General features: G+C 39.1%; 4 protein-coding genes and 1 long non-coding RNA gene across 11 annotated transcripts in view; 4 read left to right on the top strand and 1 right to left on the bottom strand.

Moving 5' to 3' along the window:
- The window catches only part of LOC134878226 (septin-9-like), a 76,529-nt gene that overhangs the window by 23,185 nt on the left and 31,819 nt on the right, over positions 1–21,525 (bottom strand). For all 4 annotated transcript variants that reach the window (XM_063904122.1, XM_063904125.1, XM_063904123.1 and 1 more), the window contains one exon: positions 20,532–21,287. In XM_063904122.1, coding sequence (XP_063760192.1) covers positions 20,532–21,287 — 756 coding nt within the window. The remainder of the gene's footprint in view (positions 1–20,531; positions 21,288–21,525) is intronic.
- On the top strand, positions 2,114–7,030 carry LOC134878227 (uncharacterized). 3 transcript variants are annotated; one of them, XM_063904129.1, is made up of 4 exons: positions 2,114–2,441; positions 2,568–2,584; positions 2,869–5,028; positions 5,701–7,030. In XM_063904129.1, the coding sequence occupies exon 3, from the start codon at positions 2,870–2,872 to the stop codon at positions 3,875–3,877; it is 1,008 nt and encodes a 335-aa protein (XP_063760199.1). In that variant the 5' UTR covers positions 2,114–2,441; positions 2,568–2,584; position 2,869; the 3' UTR covers positions 3,878–5,028; positions 5,701–7,030. The 3 variants fall into 3 exon arrangements, with proteins under 3 accessions (XP_063760199.1, XP_063760201.1, XP_063760200.1); XM_063904131.1 differs by lacking the exon at positions 2,568–2,584; XM_063904130.1 differs by having other exon boundaries at positions 2,114–2,584.
- Positions 7,444–9,555, top strand: LOC134878228 (uncharacterized). 2 transcript variants are annotated; one of them, XM_063904132.1, is made up of 2 exons: positions 7,444–7,492; positions 8,274–9,555. In XM_063904132.1, the coding sequence occupies exon 2, from the start codon at positions 8,316–8,318 to the stop codon at positions 9,300–9,302; it is 987 nt and encodes a 328-aa protein (XP_063760202.1). In that variant the 5' UTR covers positions 7,444–7,492; positions 8,274–8,315; the 3' UTR covers positions 9,303–9,555. The 2 variants fall into 2 exon arrangements, with proteins under 2 accessions (XP_063760202.1, XP_063760203.1); XM_063904133.1 differs by lacking the exon at positions 7,444–7,492 and adding an exon at positions 7,505–7,743.
- On the top strand, positions 9,669–12,485 carry LOC134878229 (uncharacterized). Its single transcript, XM_063904134.1, has 2 exons — positions 9,669–10,100; positions 10,852–12,485. The coding sequence occupies exon 2, from the start codon at positions 10,894–10,896 to the stop codon at positions 11,860–11,862; it is 969 nt and encodes a 322-aa protein (XP_063760204.1). The 5' UTR covers positions 9,669–10,100; positions 10,852–10,893; the 3' UTR covers positions 11,863–12,485.
- LOC134878230 (uncharacterized) lies at positions 13,499–15,639 on the top strand. The gene is made up of 2 exons (XR_010167659.1): positions 13,499–13,569; positions 14,058–15,639. It is a non-coding gene; the product is annotated as an uncharacterized LOC134878230 (long non-coding RNA).

Below are 21,525 nucleotides of genomic sequence, written 5' to 3'. Positions count from 1 at the left end.
CTATCGGAAATCTCAATCAGGACACGTCCATTCCTCTTCCTCCTTATGTTGTCGAATCCCCAGGAGAGTACGTGGGAAGAAACATGGACAGGATCATAATTCGTGTCAGGGAGTCAAACAACGGATGGCAAGCTTGGCCAATAATAGACCAAGTGTATCTCACACAGCATATTCCAAATCAGGGGGAATACGATCCAGATTATACCTACAGCATCACTATTAACCTCTTGAGACAGATCAGAGAGTTTTCTGTGGGAGAAAACCCTCAGCCACTGATGCTTCTCAGAAACCGCTTTGGAAGCAGCGCTGATGATTCGGACATTGTAAACGCATGGGGTCACCTTGCTTGTCTTGGACTGCTGTTGTATATTGTGATCCAGGAAAAGCAGTCCTCTAAGCAACGAAAGAACCGACCAAAAATCTACTACAAACCAGAAGACCACATCAGAACTGAAAAGAACCATACACTACGAAAGCTACACCTCAAAGCATCCCTACACCACAAAGCATCCCCACACCACAAAGCAAACCTACACCACAAAGCATCCCTACACCTCAAAGCATCCCTACACCACAAAGCAAAGCTACACCTCAAAGCATCTCTACACCACAAAGCAAAGCTACACCTCAAAGCATCCCTACACCACAAAGCAAAGCTACACCTCAAAGCATCCCTACACCACAAAGCAAAGCTACACCACAAAGCATCCCTACACCTCAAAGCATCCCTACACCACAAAGCAAAGCTACACCTCAAAGCATCTCTACACCACAAAGCAAAGCTACACCTCAAAGCATCCCTACACCACAAAGCATCTCTACACCACAAAGCAAAGCTACACCTCAAAGCAATCCTACACCTCAAAGCATCCCTACACCTCAAAGCATCTCTACACCACAAAGCAAAGCTACACCTCAAAGCATCCCTACACCACAAAGCAAAGCTACACCTCAAAGCATCCCTACACCACAAAGCATCCCTACACAACGCAAACCTACACCTCAAAGCAAACCTACACCTCAAAGCATCCCTACACCACAAAGCATCCCTACACCACAAAGCAAAGCTACACCTCAAAGCATCTCTACACCACAAAGCAAAGCTACACCTCAAAGCATCCCTACACCACAAAGCATCCCTACACCTCAAAGCATCCCTACACCACAAAGCATCCCTACACCACAACGCAAACCTACACCTCAAAGCAAAGCTACACCACAAAGCAAAGCTACACCTCAAAGCATCCCTACACCACAAAGCAAAGCTACACCTCAAAGCATCCCTACACCACAAAGCATCCCTACACCACAACGCAAACCTACACCTCAAAGCATCCCTACACCACAAAGCAAACCTACACCTCAAAGCATCCCTACACCACAAAGCAAACCTACACCTCAAAGCATCCCTACACCACAATACAAACCTCCACCTCAAAAGTGGGTTACACAAATCGACCCTAAACCCCAAAAAAACCATTCATCCGAATTCTACTGCGAGGCACAAAACAACCATAAACCAGAGAACAAAGACACCCCACAAAACAGAGGACATAAAGGGGAGGACAATGACGCTTTGGTGATCTGCGTTATATTTGTATTTCTGGTATACTTATTTTTTAAACATACATTTTATTTTATTTTGTTTTTTTGCATTTCAATATTTTTTTTATTTTCAGAGTTACAAGGTGAGACAATACCAAACCATTAAGGACAAAACAACAAAACTCAACAAAAAAAACAACAATACTAAAACTGACTGGGAGAGGGACTGGAGCATTTTCTAAATACATTGGGAATTTAGATTACAATTAATTAGGGAGGGTAAAAAAATAATTGTGTAAACCAAGGTCTGATGTTGAAAACACCTCGGTAAAGGTTTGTTTTGTTGCAAGCTTTGTTTTGCCTCAATATATTTGATTTTATCGTGTAAATGTATAAAGAACAGTATCGAAAACAGCAACCTATATAACATTTTTTAATGCAATTTGAAATGTATTTGTGACGAGTATATACTGGCTAATGATAAGCCAGGCCCTATTATAAATCTCCTAGATTATCACCCTGCAGTCCAAAGGACAAGCTTACGGTCAGGGACCTGTACTGGCTGATTTCCATCATAAACCTGCTTGTTATGTTCTGACATGATCGACAGAATGACTCGGAATCCTTCCTCAAAACTGTCAATTGAAAATGTTCAGCTTTCGGATTTTTACAGACACATAAGCCATGTGTCTGTAAACAAAACACTGAAAGGAAGTTGTTTTTGAGAATGCAAAAGGAAGTATTATTCAAACAGCTGTATGATCAGATTTCCTGTTGGTAGCATCAACACTTGTTTTGTCAGTTCCCTTTTCAGAGAAAATGTAACCTAAAATTAAATTCACTAAACCTGGCACAATCACAGAGGTCGAATACTTGACAGCAGCAGACATATTCAGGTGAGCCCTTTGATTTCCTGATTACTTATTTCCTTTGGCACAGTTTCAAAATATTGTTGAAGCGTTTCACTGAAGTTTTGTGGTTGTGTTTTCTTTCCTCCTTGTGTAACTATCCTTCCATCGCAGCCAACAACGAAACAAAGGTAATTGAAATATGAAGAGGGGTTTTTGTATAAAATACTGACAGATACTCACTTGATTTAATTAATTTAAAAAACTTTGAATTTCTTTCCAACACTGGCCAAGATCTAATTGCTCAGACGACCAGGACAGTTGATAGCAACAAGCAACACAACTTCAATGTTTATATGGCTACCTGACTAATCAAAACATCCAAATACTAATTTGATGCATTATTAGTTACAAATATGAATAGAAAATCTACAGTATGGATGAAAAATTGAATATTTTTTTAATATCTTCACAGGATGATGAAGATGTTGGGCAGAGTCACCTGGTGCTGTGTAGCTCTGCTCCTTGCCCTGACCTCTGTGTTGGCTGTACAGAAAGAGCTCGAGTCAATCGGTGATTTGAAGCAAATCAACTTTGGCCAATCTGTGCCCAAGCACAGTCTTCTGCTGCTCCACTGGTTTGCCAACGAGGTCATCATCGACAACAACAATATTATAGGGCTCGCCTTTGACCCAAGCACTGGAGATTATGGTTCACATCATTATGGCAACTTTGAGGGGCTGCTGGACCCACTGCCTCAGGGAAATCAACACCGCTACTACACTATTGGAAATCTCTATAGAGAAGCACCAATCCAACTTCCTCCCTATGTAGTGAATCCCCGAAGGCAGTATGTGGGAAGAAACAGAGACAGGATCATAGTTCGGGTCAGGGACCCAAACATAGAAGGGCGAGCACACCGGAGAATAGACAGAGTGTTTATCACACAGCATTACGACAGTAATGAAAATCAGGGGACAGCTTATGATCCAGATCATACCTACAGGATCACTATTAACCTCCTGAGACAGATCAGAGAGTTTGCTGTGGGAGAAAACCAACAGCAACTGATGCATCTCAGAAACAGCTTTGGGAGTAACTTCGATGATTTTGACATTGTAAACACATGGGGTGAACTTGCTTGCCTTGGACTGCTGTTGTATATTGTTTTCCAGGAAAAGCACTCCCCTAACCAACAGAACAACCGCCATGAAAACAGAAGAAATCATTGGAATGAGAGAGACAGCTATATTCCTAGAATTCTGCCAAACGTTGGTGATGTTGTAGTGGATTTCAACAACGATGAAGACCAGGAAGCCAGCAGGACAAGGGGAAACAGACAATATCGCAATGGCAACATCTCAGTACCGCGGATCAATGTTCGCTGCTCGTTACGTTGTATTCGTTGTATTTGTTGTATTGCATGCATATGTTTAATTCCATTGCCTATCATATTATATTTTTGGTTTAAAGGAAAGATATGAGTTAAAACTGTATTAATTCTGAGTAAATTGCTGTGCAGCAGTTGCAATACAATTGAGAAGAGTGCAAGTATCAAAGTATAAGATAACGATACCAATAATGTGTTCATAATATATAAATATCTTAACTTGTGTAGAATCATGTTAGGGATGAGTCTGAGTAGGGTTGCTTATAATTATGTGCATGATACTGCAGTAAAACGTAGTGGAGTTGTAGTGATAATAAACACCCATCTGGAGCTGCGTGCTATGAAAGCTTGCATAAATAATGTGTTGACTTCAAAAATACAACACGGTTGTGTTTCATTAAATGTGTTATGTTGTAAAATTGATTTTTTTTTTGTGAAACGAAACTGGATTAGAATGGTAAATTGTGTAAAATCATAAAGACATTTTAATTTGTCCTTGTTGACAATCTCAAAGACTGAAGAGCTGATGTGAAGCTCAAGGGGACGTGGCTCTGGCAGTGGCCATCTTGGCAGTGACGCAATGATCTAGCACCGGCATGTCCAAGAATGGAAATCTTAGGAGAAATTGTAGAGGGCCCAGGAGATTCAGCTAGCACCTGAGACACCGGCACCCACATGTAATTCAAATGGGCAATGCTCATTATAATGAGTAACTGTACGCCTTCATAAAACAGACGAGTTGTATGTTGGTGTGAAAACTGAAGGATCCTGAGTGTTCTTTGATCTATACAGCAAAGGCGCATTTCCCAATAAAAAGGCCACTCAAGCACTCTGTGATAAGTGAACACTGCTTAATAATAAGCTAGACACTATAAAATGTTCCTTTGATTTACTGTGGAACTTGGACCTGCATCGGCTAAAGTCCATGATAAATATGCTCCTAAGAAATTCCACAAACAGAATGACTTCTCTTTACAGAATCATCCCTCTGTATTTACTAACAGTAAATAAAAATAATCAGCCGCTTTGCTTTTCTACAGGCAAACAGCTGGTAAACTCTGAAAAAGCCCTGAAAGGCTGTACCACTTCCTTAAATTTCATCCAACTTTGCTGTATGATCAACCATGCTGTAAGCAGCAGCAACATCAGTTTAATTTACTGCGAACTCAAAACCTAAAAAAGGGGTGTTGCAAGCTCTCACAGAGTCACAAAGACCAGAGACGTGAAGGCAGCACACTAAAGCTGGTGAGTACTGTAATCTTCTAAACGCTACTTTTGTTAAGTATTTACTTGCTGGGCACTATTTCACAATATTGGTAAAACCTTTAAGTCAGGTTCTTTCTTAACAAGGAACTGCTGAAAATGACTTTTGCACAACATAGACCTCAATGATCCGTTGATTTGATTAACTCAGGCTGCTGAAGCCTCATAATAGAAACAACAAACAATATACAAATGCATATTTGAACAGAATGAGTGCTGTTTATTCATATTAAATAAACACATTTGCATTCATCAAAATCATATCACTTTCTTTTGCTATTTCCCAAAATCAAAAGGATGTTACTACACAGTGTTATTTTATAGACAGATGAAACCTCTCACTGTAGTTTAAGGGTCTTTCAGGCTTGTACTGTATAATAACGTTTTACGACGGGATGATCCAAAGTATAATAATTAACTTTATGTTATTTTTTATTTAAATACATTGTTGCCAAAACTCATACAATAAATGAAGTTTATTTGATCAAAACATTTTGTGCATTTCCTCAAAAAGGTCCAGACAATCTGATTGAATGTTGCACAATTTCTAAATGTTGTAGCACCCTGAATAACGATTTGTTTCATTTGATAAACAGACATAAGTTTCTATAAATCTGAATTTTATTAACATTTCCTTGTTTTTACTCCATAAAGGGCTTTGGACATCTACATTACATGTCACTTTGATAAAGGATGATGAAGATATCAGGAAGAGTCACTTGGTGCTGTGTAGCTCTGCTCCTTGCCCTGACTTCTGTGTCGGCTGTAAAGACGCTCAATTCAATAAGTGATTTGAAGAAAATCAACTTCGGCCAATCTGTGCCCAAGCACAGTCTGCTGCTGCTCCACTGGTTTGCCAACACAGTTAACATTGAAGATAACAATGTCATGAGTCTGACCTTTGACCCAACTAATGGGGATTATGGTTCACATTATTATGGAAACTTTGAGGAGATGCTGGACCCACTGCCTCGGGGAAGTCAGTACCAGTACTACACTATTGGAAATCTTCATCAGGAAACACGCACTCCACTTCCATCTTATGTAACGCGTCCCCGAAGGGAATATGCAGGAGAAAACGAGGACAGGATCATAGTTCGTGTCAGGGAGCAAAACACAGGATGGAATACTTTCTGGAGGGTAGACCAAGTGTATATCACACAGCATATGCCAGAGCATTCTCAATATCAGGGGGAATATGATCCAGATCATACCTACAGGATCACCACTAACCTCCTGAGAATGATTGGAGATTTTTCTCTGGGACAAAACCAACAGCAGCTGTCGTATCTCAGAAGGCGCTTTAGAAGCAACGCTGATGATGTACAAATCAGAAACACATGGGGTGACCTTGCTTGCCTTGGACTGCTGTTGTATATTGTAATCCAGGAAGGGTACTCTACTACCTACTTTACCCCACAAACCAACCACACACCGGAATTCAGACAACAGAGCGCATACAGACCAGAGAACAGAGAAACTGATTGGTGTGCGGCTTTAATGAAATGCTGCATGATTCTTGCTGTTCTTTTAATTGGCCTTTTTATTTTGGCATTTTCTGCCGCAAGTAGATAACTTGAAATGAGATAGGGTATATATATATATATATATGTTGCCTTATAATGTGTTTAAGCCGAATGCTTTTCACAAAGTCAGCAGGATTCAAAAGTTGATAGGGAAGAAGGAAACGCGCGTGAACAATGTCCAGGGGTTCTTCTGTTTTATGCTTTGTTTTACTTCTGTGTTTAATTGTAATTTGTACTATATAACCTTTTTTTGACTGGTATTTGTTTGTATTTGAGATAAAAGCTTGGTACAACATGCTTTTGATGAAAGGCCAAATACTATAAATCATTAATCTTTTTGAGCTTCATTACATTTATTAAAAATGACAGTCTCTGAATACCAGTGGGGCTTGTGCTTTATGTAAGCTGTGCATATTGGCTTTTGTTGTTTGTTTAATAAAGCACTGCTTAGGTGTCAACATGAATGCATTTCGTTGATTTTTAAAATATTTTCTGTCATTTCATAAATTGTGTGTGTTGATTACATTTTAATGTATTAGTCAGACTGATGTCTGCTTTTCATTTTAGGGTTTTAGGGAACTGGATGAGAACAAGTTAGATGTGCAAAATCCTCAAGACAGCTTTATATTTGTTCTTATTGGCATCATGACACACAACCCTGCAAAACCTATTTTGTCATTTGCTTTTTGCATTTCTAAAGGCTACTGTTCATATGTTGAAATCAGAATGACATTTTTTTCAAATGTTGAATCATATGATGAAACTTCCTGTTGCCACCAGCAACTCTTGTGTTGTCGGTTTCATTTACGGGGAAACTGAAACCTAAGCAGATTTTCCTTTACACACACACACACACACACACACACACACACACACACACAAACACAGATCTGATACTTGACAGCAGCAGACTAACAGAGGTGAGCTCTTCTATTTTCTGATCACTACTTTGTTTTTATTATTAACTTTGTCACTATTTCACACGATTGGTGAAATCCTTTGATTCCTGTTATGTATTTGAGTGTACTCCTTTGTGTTACCATCCCTCAAATGCAGCTCAACAAGGAAACACTGTGGATTAAAACAGTCTACTAAACAGATGTAACTTGATACTCGCTTGATTTTTTTTTTCTCAATATGAAAACTGTGGATTCCCTCCTAATACCGACTGGTCAGTATGAGCAGAAGCGATAATAACAAAAAAGTGTTTTGATGTTTACTTGACTGATCAAACCATGATAATAATCATTTAATGCATATCTTGTTACAAATGCATGTGTGCTTTGAGAAAGTACGGATGTATGTCAAATGGCCCGGTGAACAATCAGGTTATCAAGGTGACTAAAACTGCAAATGAACATCTTTTTTACCTTTATGTGGAGATTATTTACAAGTCTAGTCAAAATGTCTCCCTATATTGCATTAAAATCCCTATGAGCCTATTCAATGCCGACAGGGTTGAAATGTGACATCCCTGCAGAGCAAGTATTAGACTTCAAAGAGATCTGTAAAAAAGGAAATCAAACTATTTGTAGTTTTTTCCTTTTCACTAAGAGATCATTTTGTGATTACAATGTGTTTTAATTTTAAACATTGTAATACCCTCAATACATGTTTGTTTCATTTAGTAAAAACTCATTAATAGATTCACTAAATCTGTTTTATAAACATTTTCTTTTCTTTATTTCTACTTCATGAAAGGGCTTTGGACATCTTAACTGCAGGTCAAGTCGACGCAAGCTGATGAAGATGTTGGGCAGAGTCACCTGGTGCTGTGCAGCTCTGCTCCTTGCCCTGACCTCTGTGTCGGCTGTACAGAAGACACTCAAATCAATCAGTGATTTGAAGAAAATCGACTTTCGCCAATCTGTGCCCATGCACAGTCTTCTGCTGCTCCACTGGTTTGCCAACAAGATCAACATCGACAACAACGGTATTATACAGCTGACCTTTGACCCAGAGAGTGGAGATTATGGTTCACATCATTATGGCAACTTTGAGGGGCTGCTGGACCCACTGCCTCTGGGAAATCAATACCAGTACTACACTATTGGAAATCTCAATGAGGACACCTCATACGAACTTCCTCCTTATGTTTTAGATCCCCTAGTTGAGGATGTGGAAAGCAACATGGACCGGATCATATTTCGGGTCAGGAATCAAAACATAGGGCGAGTGTACCAGTCAATAGACAGAGTGTATATCACACAGCATTACGACAGTAATGAAAATCAGGGGACCGCTTATGATCCAGATCATACCTACAGGATCAATATTAACCTCCTGAGACAGATCAGAGAGTTTGATGTTGGAGAAAATGCACGGCCACTGTCATATCTCAGAAACCGCTTTGGAAGCAACGCTGATGATTTCGACATAGAAAACACATGGGGTGAACTTGCTTGCCTTGGTCTGCTGTTGTACATTGTGATCCAGGAAAAGCACACCTCTAAACAACAACCTAACCGCCCTAAAAGCAAAAGAAATCCTAGTAATGAGAGAAAGCACAATTTTCCTAGAAATGTCCAAAACAAGGTTTCAAGGTTTCAAGGTTTTAAGGGAGATTGTGTCGTGAATATCCCAAGTTATGAGGACCCTGTAGCCAGCAGACAGACAGTAAACAGAGAATCAGACTGTTGCAACACCTCAAAATCCTGTTTGATTTGCTGTTTGATTTGTGTTGCCTGCATAATTGTATTGGGTATAATAATATTTTTTTTTACAAGATAAGAAGAGATAAAACTACATTTTTTTTTGTTGAAGTGTATAGCCCCATGTATTCATACAGTTTGTAAATAAAAGCAGGGTTTTTTCTTTATAATTGAAACTGAGCACATTGGCATTTATTGGATATTATTACACACTGCTTCGGTGCGGTCATGAAGCTCTAGGGTTCAGCATTAATAATCCAATAGCAAAGATTAACTGATGATTGTACAATGTCTGATACAGATGAATAAAATACAATTTCACTGAAAAATGACACACATGTGAACGGCTCTGTGTTCAGTTAAGGAAATAAGCACAATGTAGAGGTGCAAAATAATACATGACAAAAAACACTGCTTTAATATTTTATGGTTTGCTTTTTGCATTTCTAAAGGCTACTTTTCATATCTTGAAATTCTGAATTACCGTACATTTTGATACATTTCCCTATTTTACAAAACAACTTTATAAATACAAGTGCTATCAGGACGTTACAAAGCAGTTAGTGGTTCATATTAAGAACAAAAAACTTCAAAATGTTGACATGAATGGAAGTCATACAAACAACCAAAAGCATAATGCTTGTTAGCTGCGTTAACATTAGCTTTAGCTACATTAGCACAGATAGCAAGGCAGTACATAGACTAATGTCAAAACTATCAAACATTTATTTTACAAGGGTTAATCATATGATCAAACTTCTTGCTACAACCAGCAACACTTGTTTTGCCAGTTACATTGACAGGGAAACTGAAACCTTAGGAGATTTTCATCTACACTCACACACATCTGGTACTTGACAGCAGCAGACTAACAGAGGTAAGCTCTCCTATTTTCTGATCACTAGATGGTTTTTATTATTTACTTTACACGCGATTGGTGAAAGCCTTTGATTCCAGTTTTGTAGTTGAGTGTACTCCTCTTTGTGTTACTATCCCTCCACCGCAGCTCAACACGGAAATGCTGTGTATTAAAAATGCATCTATGCTTTGAGAAAGTACAAAACAAAAACTCAGATTAAAACTGCAAATGAACGTCGTTTTAGCCTTGATGAGCAGATTACTTACACGTCTAGTCAAAATGTCTCCCACTTAAGGTTACTCATGTTATTATAAATGTTTTTGAATGAATAATGAAAAGCAAACTATAAATAGAGCTCAGAAAATACACAATTGATTCCCAGATTTGGCCCAGTAGATAAATTGTTTGACATTTCCAATAAAATAATGTCACCTTTTTTAGATTTATGTGTGGCTTCATCTATAGAAAAAAAAGGGATGATATCAAAATACTGTATTCTAATCTTTACGGCCCTATTCAATGCCGACATGGTTGAAATGTGACCTGCAGAACAAGTATTAGACTTCAAAGAGAATCTGTAAAAAGAAAATCACACTTTTAGAACGTTTTTCCTTTTCACTAAGAGATCATTTGTGACTACAATGTGTTTTAATTTTAAACATTGTAATACCCTCAATACATGTTTGTTTCATTTAGTAAAAACTCATTAATAGATTCACTAAATCTGTTTTATAAACATTTTCTTTTCTTTATTTCTACTTCATGAAAGGGCTTTGGACATGCTAACTGCAGGTCAAGTCGACGCAGGCTGATGAAGATGTTGGGCAGAGTCACTTGGTGCTGTGTAGCTCTGCTCCTTGCCCTGACCTCTGTGTCGGCTGTACAGAAGACGCTCGAATCAATCAGTGATTTGAAGAAAATCGACTTTGGCCAATCTGTGCCCAAGCACAGTCTTCTGTTGCTCCACTGGTTCGCCAACGAGATCAACATCGATAACAACGGTATTATACAGCTGACCTTTGACCCAGAGAGGGGAAATTATGGTTCACATCATTATGGCAACTTTGAGGGGCTGCTGGACCCACTGCCTCTGGGAAATCAATACCAGTACTACACTATTGGAAATCTCAATCAGGGCACCTCAATCGAACTTCCTCCCTATGTGGTGCATCCCCAAAGGGAGTATGTGGGAAGAAACAGAGACAGGATCATAATTCGGGTCAGGGACCCAAACATAGAAGGGCGAGCACACCGGAGAATAGACAGAGTGTTTATCACACAGCATTACGACAGTAATGAAAATCAGGGGACCGCTTATGATCCAGATCATACATACAGGATCACTATTAACCTCCTGAGAGAGATCAGAGAGTTTGATGTGGGAGAAAATGCACGGCCACTGTCATATCTCAGAAACCACTTTGGAAGCAACGCTGATGATTTCGACATAGAAAACACATGGGGTAAACTTGCTTGCCTTGGACTGCTGTTGTACATTGTGATCGAGGCAAAGCACTCCCCTAACAAACAGAACAACCGCCCTGAAAGCAAAAGAAATCCTAGTAATGAGAGAAAGCACAATTTTCCTAGAAATGTCCAAAACAAGAGAGATTGTGTCGTGAATATCGCAAATTATGAGGACCCTGTAGCCAGCAGGCGAACAGGAAACAGAGAATCAGACTGTTGCAACACTTCAAATTGCTGTTTGATTTGTGTTGCCTGCATAATTGTAATTGTATTAGTATTTGTAATTGTATTTGGTATTATTTATTTTCGTTAAATGATAAGAAGAGATACAGTGATTTATCTTGAGGGCTTCTTGGAAGAAAACCAAAAGCAGAAAACAGACATATAGATTGGGGTGATACTTTTGGGCTCTGCATTGTTTTTGTATTTATTTTAGTTTGTTTCTTTATTTAGAAACAAAAATATAATTAAAACAGGGAGGGTAAAGATACTGTTTAACACCTGAACATCCTCTAAGGGTTGTTATGATGTATGTCTTGTTTTCATCTCCATAATTTAGATTTCTTTAACTTTTGAATCTTTTTGGTGAACGGTGTTAGTTTAGATTGACATATAGACTTGGTAAAACATGTTTTAGATGAAAACTTAAATCTTCAAATCTCAAACTGTGCGTGAAGATAGGCTGAGAGTCTTCAGGACATTTAGAAGTGTATAGCCCAATTTACTCATAAATACAGTTTGTAAATAACAGGAGGGTTTTTTCTTTATACTTTAAACTGAACACATTGGCATTTATTGAATATTTTACTGCACTGCTTTGGCGCCATCATAAAGCTCATAAAGGTTCAGCATTAATAATCCAATAGTAATGATTAACTGATGATTGTACAATGTCTGATACAGACGAATAAAATACAATTTTACTGAAAAATGAAACGCATGAACGGCTCTGTGTTCTGTTAAGGGCAGCTGTCACCGACATGAACATATTCCATTTACTTTCTGCTATGTTGGAAATTGTGTGTGCGTGTGTATGTTTATTAGTGTGTAATTTATCAGTCAGATTGATGTCAGCTTTTTATTTTAACTTCAAGGAAACTGCATGAGCACAAGCGAGATACTTCTGACCTGATTTGCTCTCTTTGAAAGCATAGATATATCACAAAAGCTGCTATTGTAAGTGGGTTTCCGTCTTTACCTCCTATTATCTTAAATATCTTGACTAAAAGTCCTTTCAAAAAGGGAAAATATTGTTTTGAAACCAGTTGACCTTGTTTAGTTTTAAGTCATGCTCATCACACATCCTACATTTTCAAAAATGGTCAACCAAAAAGGCAAAATGCCATATTCAAGACATTTATGAGCAAGATTTCACATTCAAAAAATGGAAAATATACCCATATCTGACTACACTTTCGGCTATTGATTCCTCACATTTGGTGATCAAGAGTTGCGAGACAGATATTGACGCTCATGTATTTGAAAGGAGAGTTTATAGTTTAAGTAAGATAGAAACATCAACAGTCTGTATCTGTTTAAGCCGAAGTGCTCTGTTTTTTTAATTTTCTGTATTGATTGTTTATGTAAAGGGGCACAGGAAGACTAGGAACACACCTGTATAATGTCAATCCACATTTAAACAATACAAGAAACATGTGAAAATACAAATAAATACAGTAATATTAATAACTATACAAATCTGGTGCTATTACAAATCTACAGGACACACTCACTGTCACAGGTTTGCACCATAAACCCAATCATTAAATCCCAACATGATCGAGAAGCTTACAGAATCCTTCCTCTAAAAACTGTCGAAGTAAATAGTTTTGTGGCTCATAATTGGTAAACCAAAATAGCTTCCTTGAAAACAGAAGGACGTTTTATTGAAATAGCTGTATGATCCAACTACCAGCAAGACTTGTTTTGCAGGTTTCATTTACATTGGAAAATGCATCTTACGCCATCACACACACACACACACACACATCTGATACTCGACAGCAGCAGACTAACGCAGGTGAGCGCTCCTACTTTCTGATCCATAGTTTTCTTTTTATTATTTATTTTAACTTTGGATTGGTGAAGCCTTTGAACCAGGTTTGTTTATAGGGTTTCTCTGTTACTAGGCCTCCGTCGCAACTCACCAAGGAAACGCTATTATAAAACTAAACGTTGATAAACTGTAACTTTATAGGAGGTATATTAACAAGAAAAACTTGTTTAAATGTTCACCTGACTGATCAAATCACAATAATAATAATAATAATAATCACGATGCGTTTCGAGTAACATATCCACGTATGCGTTCAGAAACAAAAGAATTGGATGATTGCCAAATTAAAATATTTAAACCTATCAGACTTATTATGTGTGGCTTCTACTATTTTAAAGAGAAATGATAAATAACGTTCCTTTACAAATTAGAAATGACCGATATGTCCACCCTGCTTGCCACTGTTGTTCACTTTTTTGAGGATGATTTGATTGCATGTCATGTCCATACAGGCCGATGAAGATGATGGGGAGAGTCACCTGGTGCTGTGTAGCTCTGCTCCTTGCCCTGACTTCTGTGTTGGCTGTACAGAAAGAGCTCGATTCAATCAATGATTTGAAGAAAATCAACTTCGGCCAATCTGTGCCAAAGCACAGTCTTCTGCTGCTCCACTGGTTTGCCAACACAGTTAACATTGAAGATAACGACGTATTAAGCCTGACCTTTGACCCAAACACTAGAGCTTATGGCTCACATCATTATGGCAACTTTGAGCGGCTGCTTGACCCACTTCCTTGGAGAAATCAATACAGGTACTACACTATCGGCAGTCTCAATCAAGACCAATCCTTGCAACTTCCACCTTATGTTGTCCGTCCTTCAAGTCAGTATGCGGGACAAAACATGGACAGGATCATAGTTCGTGTCAGGGAGCAAAACACTGGACAACAAGTTTTGCGGAGGATAGACCAAGTGTATATCACACAGCATATTCCAAATCATGCTGAATATGATCCAGCTCATACCTACAGGATCACCATCAACCTCCTGAGACAGATCAGAGAGTTCTCTGTGGGAGAAAACGCACAGCAACTGTCGTATCTCAGAAACCGATTTCGAAGCAGCGCTGATGATGTACAAATCAGAAACACATGGGGTCAACTTGCTTGCCTTGGACTGCTGTTGTATATTGTGATCCAGGAAAAGCACTCCTTTACCCCGCATTACAACTACAATCGAGTAAACCAAAACAGACCAGTAATCCACTACAGACCAGTAGTTGACTATAGACCAGAAATCAACTACACACCACAATACACACCACAAAACACTTACAGACACAATAGCACAAACAGTGATGGGGCTGACCATTTGGTGAAATGCATTCTTTTTGTTTTATTTATCTTTTTTTTTAATTATTTTGGCATTTTCTAGTACATTCAAAAGTAGGTGAGGTATAGACTTAACAAACAATTGTGTTCTCGGGTAACAAAAAAAATAAACGGAAATCAGGAATTCTCAATACATACATAAAAGAAAAAAAGGGCAAATTTGAACTCTAAGAATCAAAGACAAAGAATAAATAAGGATATAGGATTACAGCGTAACAGGTATGGATGATAATACAAGCAAGTAAACCTCTGAAAAGTCCAGTGCCAGTGGTCCTGGTATCATATGTAACTAGACAAAAACCTAAGGAATGCATTGGACAATGTCTTGCAAGCTTGTCGCGAAGGCATCAAAATAATGTTTCAAAGTTTGGCTTCATTGTGTGTATGTGTCGGAACACCCCCAGTCCACCACACCTACAAATAAAAGTTAAAAATTATAATGATAGAAACTGGATGTAGTCCAAAATTGTAAATGATAATGCACTGCTCTGGCGTGTTTGTAAAGCTCAAGGCTGCTTTCACTGGACAAGGTCCTGTTCCAGCATGTATAACCTAATAGAAATGAGTCACTGGTGGATAATCCTGTGTTTGATAGACATAATGAGCCTTTAGATTGTTCTGATTGTTTGTTTCATTTATGTATGAGGAAGTAATAAGTTAACAAAATGGTGTTGTTTTATTAAACTAAAATGTATCAGAAAGACCAATGTCAGTGTGTTTTCATTTTAAACAAACTGGATGAGGACAAGATAGATTTTTCAGAAATCATAAAATAGGCGAGTCTCGTGCAAAACACAAACCCACACACAGCTTAAGGATTTATCAGCATGAGACATTTCGCATCCCTTGTGACATGCACAAGTGTTTGTTTCTAGCGAAGTCCAAGGCAGGCCTATCAAAAGGCCTCTATGTTTGTGTGGAAGAGATGAATACTGTGTTAATGCGGGGAAACAAGGATAGCGCTCAGCAGGCTAGCACAAGACCCAACAGATCGTAAGATAATGAGTCATCACTAAAAACTGTTGCAGACTCAGCTTAAAATAAATAATAATCAAAAGTTCCTTTCAAGAGTCATGGAGTCCGGAGCCAATTGTTAATCACAAACAGGCACTGCTGTTTGGTAGAAAAAGGGTCTAAAAGCTGACATGTAATTATCTAATCTTATCATTTTCCCTGCATGTGTTTCAATAACCAGGTTAGTGTGAGGAACAATGGTAGTGTGCGGAAATCATCTTATTCCTGCCAGAAGTAAGTCGTTGTACATTTCTAAACAACAAATTTAAACTTCCTATGTATGTTGTTTGCTTTTTAGTTTACTCTAGGAGCATTCTTGGAAATTAACTGAACTGAAACACATCTGTTTTTTAGTAATGTAATATGTGTACAAGTTACAAACACGAGTTGTCGATGCAACAAACCATCATTTTAAAATCATGGGAAATGTAAAAACACGATAAATCACTTAAAATTGTTAACATCTTCAAACTTGTTTTATCTGACCAACAGTTCAAAACTTTAAAAAACGTTGTTAAATGATATACAAGAAATCCAGAAAAGCTGGAGTATTAGAGTGCGTGTGTGTACATGCTTGGCTATCTTCGAGTAATCCCAGTAAACCGGGCTGTGTCGTTTGTGAATATGCTGTTATCGTTTCTTAGTACGCAAAACGTTTTAGCCGTGGTGTTTTATTAGGAATTGCAGTGACTAAAAAAAGAGTGAGAGTAGAAGAGCGAGCAGAGAAAAGTTTGGTAGCTGCTGGGCCACATATGCTGTGTAAAACTAAATACTCTTGTGTATATCCTTAAAAAAAAAGGTGGTTAATAATAGCTTTTAGGGCAGTTACTCAGAGGATTTTTGAAATTACTTCTTGAGATCAAACCGGTCAGTAATTAGAGGGAGTGGGTAGATGGTGGCAAGGATTATGTTGACATTCTGGTCTTGAAGGTGCTGCGTTGTGTGAGTTAAACAAAATGTCCCAGTCTCAATCAAGGCAAGAATCTAGGCTCTGTCGCATGAGCTGACAGCTTAAGTAAGTAAATATTAGAGTTGATATGAGAATGGATTAAACTGTGTTTCAATATTTGCTCTGTTTAACAAATAAAATAGTCCCAAGATATTAGGAAATCAAATGAAGTCATTTATCATTGATAGTAAATCAGGGGTGTCCAAACTTTTTTCACCGAGGGCCACATACAAAAAAATATGCGAAGAGCTGGGCCACTTATAGAGGTGAATATTGCCTCATAAGTTAAGTTTTTAGTTAGCAAAACAAATCAAATGTAGGTGAATAATGAGCAATACTTGCTTTAAGGATAAAACAGCCTATATCCCATCTCTCTTTAGGGTTTCATATATTTTGTTGGCAGCTCATTCCTTAAAACAGAAGCCTCAGATTGCTGATAATAACAGTAAATATGAAGGTTACATTTCAAGCTTATTATAGAAATAAGTTATTGGGCTTTTTTTTATCAACTCAGATTTGTTAGAAAATGTTTTACATTTTAAATGACTACATTTATTTGAAAATTGGGCTCATTAACACCTGAATACTGTGTAATATATGTTAACATATATACTTGAGAAGTACAATATAAGAAAAGCAAAAGTTTAATTTGTGGGCCATATTGCATAATACTTCTAGAATTTGCAGAGGGCCGATTCAAAATGGCCTGCAGGCCGCATTTGGCCCCCGGGCCGTAGTTTGGACACCCATGTAGTAATTTATTCAGCGGTCTAAAAAATAGTTGTTTATGTCTGTGGTAAGGTCTGACAAAGGCGAAAAGCATTACACTGCATGGGGCTGTATTTGAAGTGTTGGCTACAGGCAACCGTGAGAACATAAAATATGAACCAGAATGTTCATTCAACCTAAAAACTGAAGAACTTTGAAAAGTTAAAGAGAAATGATTTGCACTATGGTCTAGATTTTTGGGATGTAAAACATAGGTTTAGCAAATGGATAGTCAAAGCAACAACAACAAAAAAAAAAGCGTAATGGGGAGGGATGGGACAGGAAAACAAAGATGAGCAATGTACAGAATGAATGAATACATGTTTGTTTCAGTCTGTAAACATGGGATCACATCCGGTTAAAGCACACCGAGAATGGATACAGCTGCTCACCATTTTAGCCAAAAAATAAAAAACACAGCATGTCATTAGAGCACCTTGTACTTTAAAACAGCTGCCACAAAAAACAAGCCTGGGTGAGACTTTTTTAACCTTGTCATCTGTGTAAGGAAGAATGTACAAATGTATACCTTCAGTGTATACACGGAATATTGTATTGCACAAGATCACACACACAAACAACACAAAGCTCCAAGACGTAGGTAGATCCCAATTACATTTGATAATGAGCCCTCAAGCCGCAGTGCAATGGGCCAAATGGGGAAAAGCAAACACTGCTAGGATCCCATTGGATACAGTGCAGGTAAAAGCAGTACAAGTCAACAACAGAGGCTTCACCTGAAAACATTCAGTTTGCCTTTTTGAAATACACAAAGCTCAATCTCTGCTGTGTACTGTGTGTTGAGGAAATGGAAAGTAAATTGTAGTTTTAGGCAGGTCATCAAAGCAGCGTGGTCTGTCGGTTAGGTTTAACTCCCAAAGGCTGGAGGTCAAAGAGGGCTTCTCTCATTGAGTGTTCTCCCTGCAGACTGACATTACAGGAAATCAAACTCTCTTTAATGCACGCTTTGTCTTTCTCTTCTCTTCCCTTCTGCCGTCTAAACCTCCTCTCTGCCTTTTCCTCCCTCCTATCTGCTCCTTGTTTCTTCCATATCTTCTTCCTAGCAATACCCCCTCCCTGCATGTGTACAGCTGAGCAGGAAGGTGGTGATCTGACCCAAATGCGCCAGAAGTGCAGACCTAATCCTATCAGTTTTCCACACTTATTTTCATTTCTACTACTTTCATTCTACTTCTGCCACACTTCAGATATTTAGTATGCATATTTGCTGAATGGTTCACCAATATGCTGGTAAATGAGAAAAATATAGGAGAGAAATATCCTCAGTAAAAGGCAGGAATCAAAGTAAATACCTAGCAGTGTGTAAAGGAAGCACAGTGGATAGAGAGCAACAAAGACACACAGAAGAACTCGAATTGGAGGCTTTCTATTTTTATGTTGAAAGTTTTATGACCTCCAGATTTGGAATGTATCACCTCCCAGCCGCCTACGCCTGGATACTACACAAGTGAGAGCAACCCATGAGCACAGCTGTCTTCAGATAACAGCACTACACACACACACACACACACACAAACAGTAACACACATTATAAAGACGAGCCATTCTAATAGGAAAACTTGGGGAATGAAACAGCATAAAGCCACTGCATACACACATAGTAAACACACATATTTTCCCACCAGAACAAGGACCAGTTCCAAACTCAGAACACTTTTGAAGCCTACTTGTAATTTAACACACTGAAAAGATTAAGCACGCTGATGACACTGACACATAACCTATGCTCCGTAATTCCCAGCTTTGCAGTTCCACTAAACCAAAAATGAGTATAAGAAGCACAGAGGCCTGCTAAAAGCCCTATAGGCTGCAATCCATTACACCCCACAGTAACAAAGAAACAGATGAAAAAAACATACTGACAATTTTGGTAAAAGGACCTTGCCAATAATTCAGTGTTTGTCCAGAGGGTGGCACTAAAAGAACGGCGATGGAATTACTTAAAACAAATATATATACACAACAACTTTCATCCACAGAGGATGAGGAATATCCCAAGCATAATTCATGGAAATTCAGCTATAAATTTAAGCACCATGTAATTCCCCAAGATGTTGCAGCAGAACTAGGAATAGTGGTGTTATAAGAAAAAGGGCAAGCAGGGACAAAAATGAATAAGAATACCTTTCTCTGGAATAGTAAAATCAATACAAAGTCAGAGGTAATCTAAAGATGCTTTGACTCTAGACAAACATGCAGGATTGACCCACGCTGCCCAGCAAACAGTTTATAATCAAACCACACACATATTGTAAACTGCAAGTGTCTACATCTGAATTTTCCGTGATTTTATCCAGTGGCTAACTCAAGTTATTTAGCTGCCTGACTGTATAAGTTGTTTTTTTAAGTGCCGTACTGGGAGCTGCCCTGGGTTTCTCATCATCACCCGCTCTGACCTACATTCACAGGTAGTCTAGACTGACATGCTCAAAAAAAACACATGCTTGGGCTTTTTATGGTTGGCATTGCTATTTCAATACTGACTCCTAGGTGAAACAAAAAGTCCAGAAATCTTGATTAAATATATAGTTGCTTAAAAAGGTTTGAATGCGTGTCATACTTAATTACAGCTTTGAGTGTGGATGTGGCTAAATTATGGTTTCAAACAGGGAGAAGTATAGTATATCAGTGAAGAAATGTATTTAAATTTGATTCATTCTGAGTGCGCTTGCAAACATCCTTAAGTGACTCAACAAGACTGTGTCCAAAAATAAGGACAGAAGATGTTTGTTTGGTTAAACAGGCTTGAATGCCGTCTAGCACAGTTCCCTTCAACGCCCTTTGAAACTGTTTTATACACAAGAGTTTGTTTGGAAAATATGCTGAACTGAGCAGTTACTCACTTTCTGCTGGTCGGGCTGTGGGTTGTTCTGTGACTGGAGACTGCACCCTCTCCACCCGTGGCTCTGCCAGGGAGGGCAGGGGAGCACTAGGTGCAGGAGGCGGGTGGTTGTTGTTGTTGTTCTCCACTGCGCTGCTTGGCACCAAACCGTCCGACTGTCTGAAGATGGGCATCTCTGGCTTCCTGGAGGCTGCCTCCACTGGGCTGGTGACTGGGGACTGGAGCTCCACTCTTCTCTGAGGGGGCTCAGGGATCCTTGAGATTGAGGTTGAGGTCACCTGGGAGTCCGTCCTCTTCGGCGGGGCGGGGGGCTCGTGCTGCCGTGTCATGCTGAGCTCAGCCCGCCTGTTTGTGGAGGTGGAGTTGGAGGAGCTGTCCAGGAGTGTACTCCGATTGCTGAGACTGACCTCAGGCCGCTTGAGGCCAAAGCGGGCGATGCCAGCACTGGGCGAGTTGTCAATCTGCTTAGAGGAGACCTCAATGGACATTTCTGTGCGGCGGGATGAGGCTGTGTCAGGATTACGCCCCCCTGTTAGCTCAATGCGCCTCATGCCGGTCTTTGGAGAACGTGGATTGGAGGACTCAGAGGGGGAGGATCTGATAGAGGAGTAGTCAGAGCTACGGAAGCTCTGGTCGTAGCTCCGCTGGCTGGATGTGGAGGAGGCGGACGAGCGGAGAGGATTGGTGTTCCGACGAGTCAGGGGCGAAGGGTTTGTGGAAGACTCCGTCTCCTCCACCTCAAACGACCGCTTCAGTGCTGGAAAACACAGAACATTTGGGATTAGACGACAGGAGAATCCCTTAGCCCGTAAACATGCTGCCTTTAGTTGCAGCACTAGCATCTGTATGAGATCTTACTGTATTTATTAGTGAAGCATCTTATGATTAGCATTCAAAACAAATCATGAGGCCCTGAGGTAAAGAAACTTCAAATGACCTTTAGTGAGACAAAGCAGCTACTGATTTTTCATTCACTGTTGGCAATGTACAGATTA

This window comes from Eleginops maclovinus, chromosome 16, assembly GCF_036324505.1.
Source record: "Eleginops maclovinus isolate JMC-PN-2008 ecotype Puerto Natales chromosome 16, JC_Emac_rtc_rv5, whole genome shotgun sequence".
NCBI lineage: Eukaryota > Metazoa > Chordata > Actinopteri > Perciformes > Eleginopidae > Eleginops > Eleginops maclovinus.
The sequence above is the reverse complement of the archived record's forward strand: the minus strand, read 5'-3'. Positions and strand labels throughout refer to the sequence as shown.

Bases quoted from the DNA above. Each gene is read 5' to 3' on its own strand.
- LOC134878227 (XM_063904131.1), top strand. From the start codon at position 2,870: ATGATGAAGATGTTGGGCAGAGTCACCTGGTGCTGTGTAGCTCTGCTC.
- LOC134878228 (XM_063904132.1), top strand. From the start codon at position 8,316: ATGAAGATGTTGGGCAGAGTCACCTGGTGCTGTGCAGCTCTGCTCCTT.
- LOC134878229 (XM_063904134.1), top strand. From the start codon at position 10,894: ATGAAGATGTTGGGCAGAGTCACTTGGTGCTGTGTAGCTCTGCTCCTT.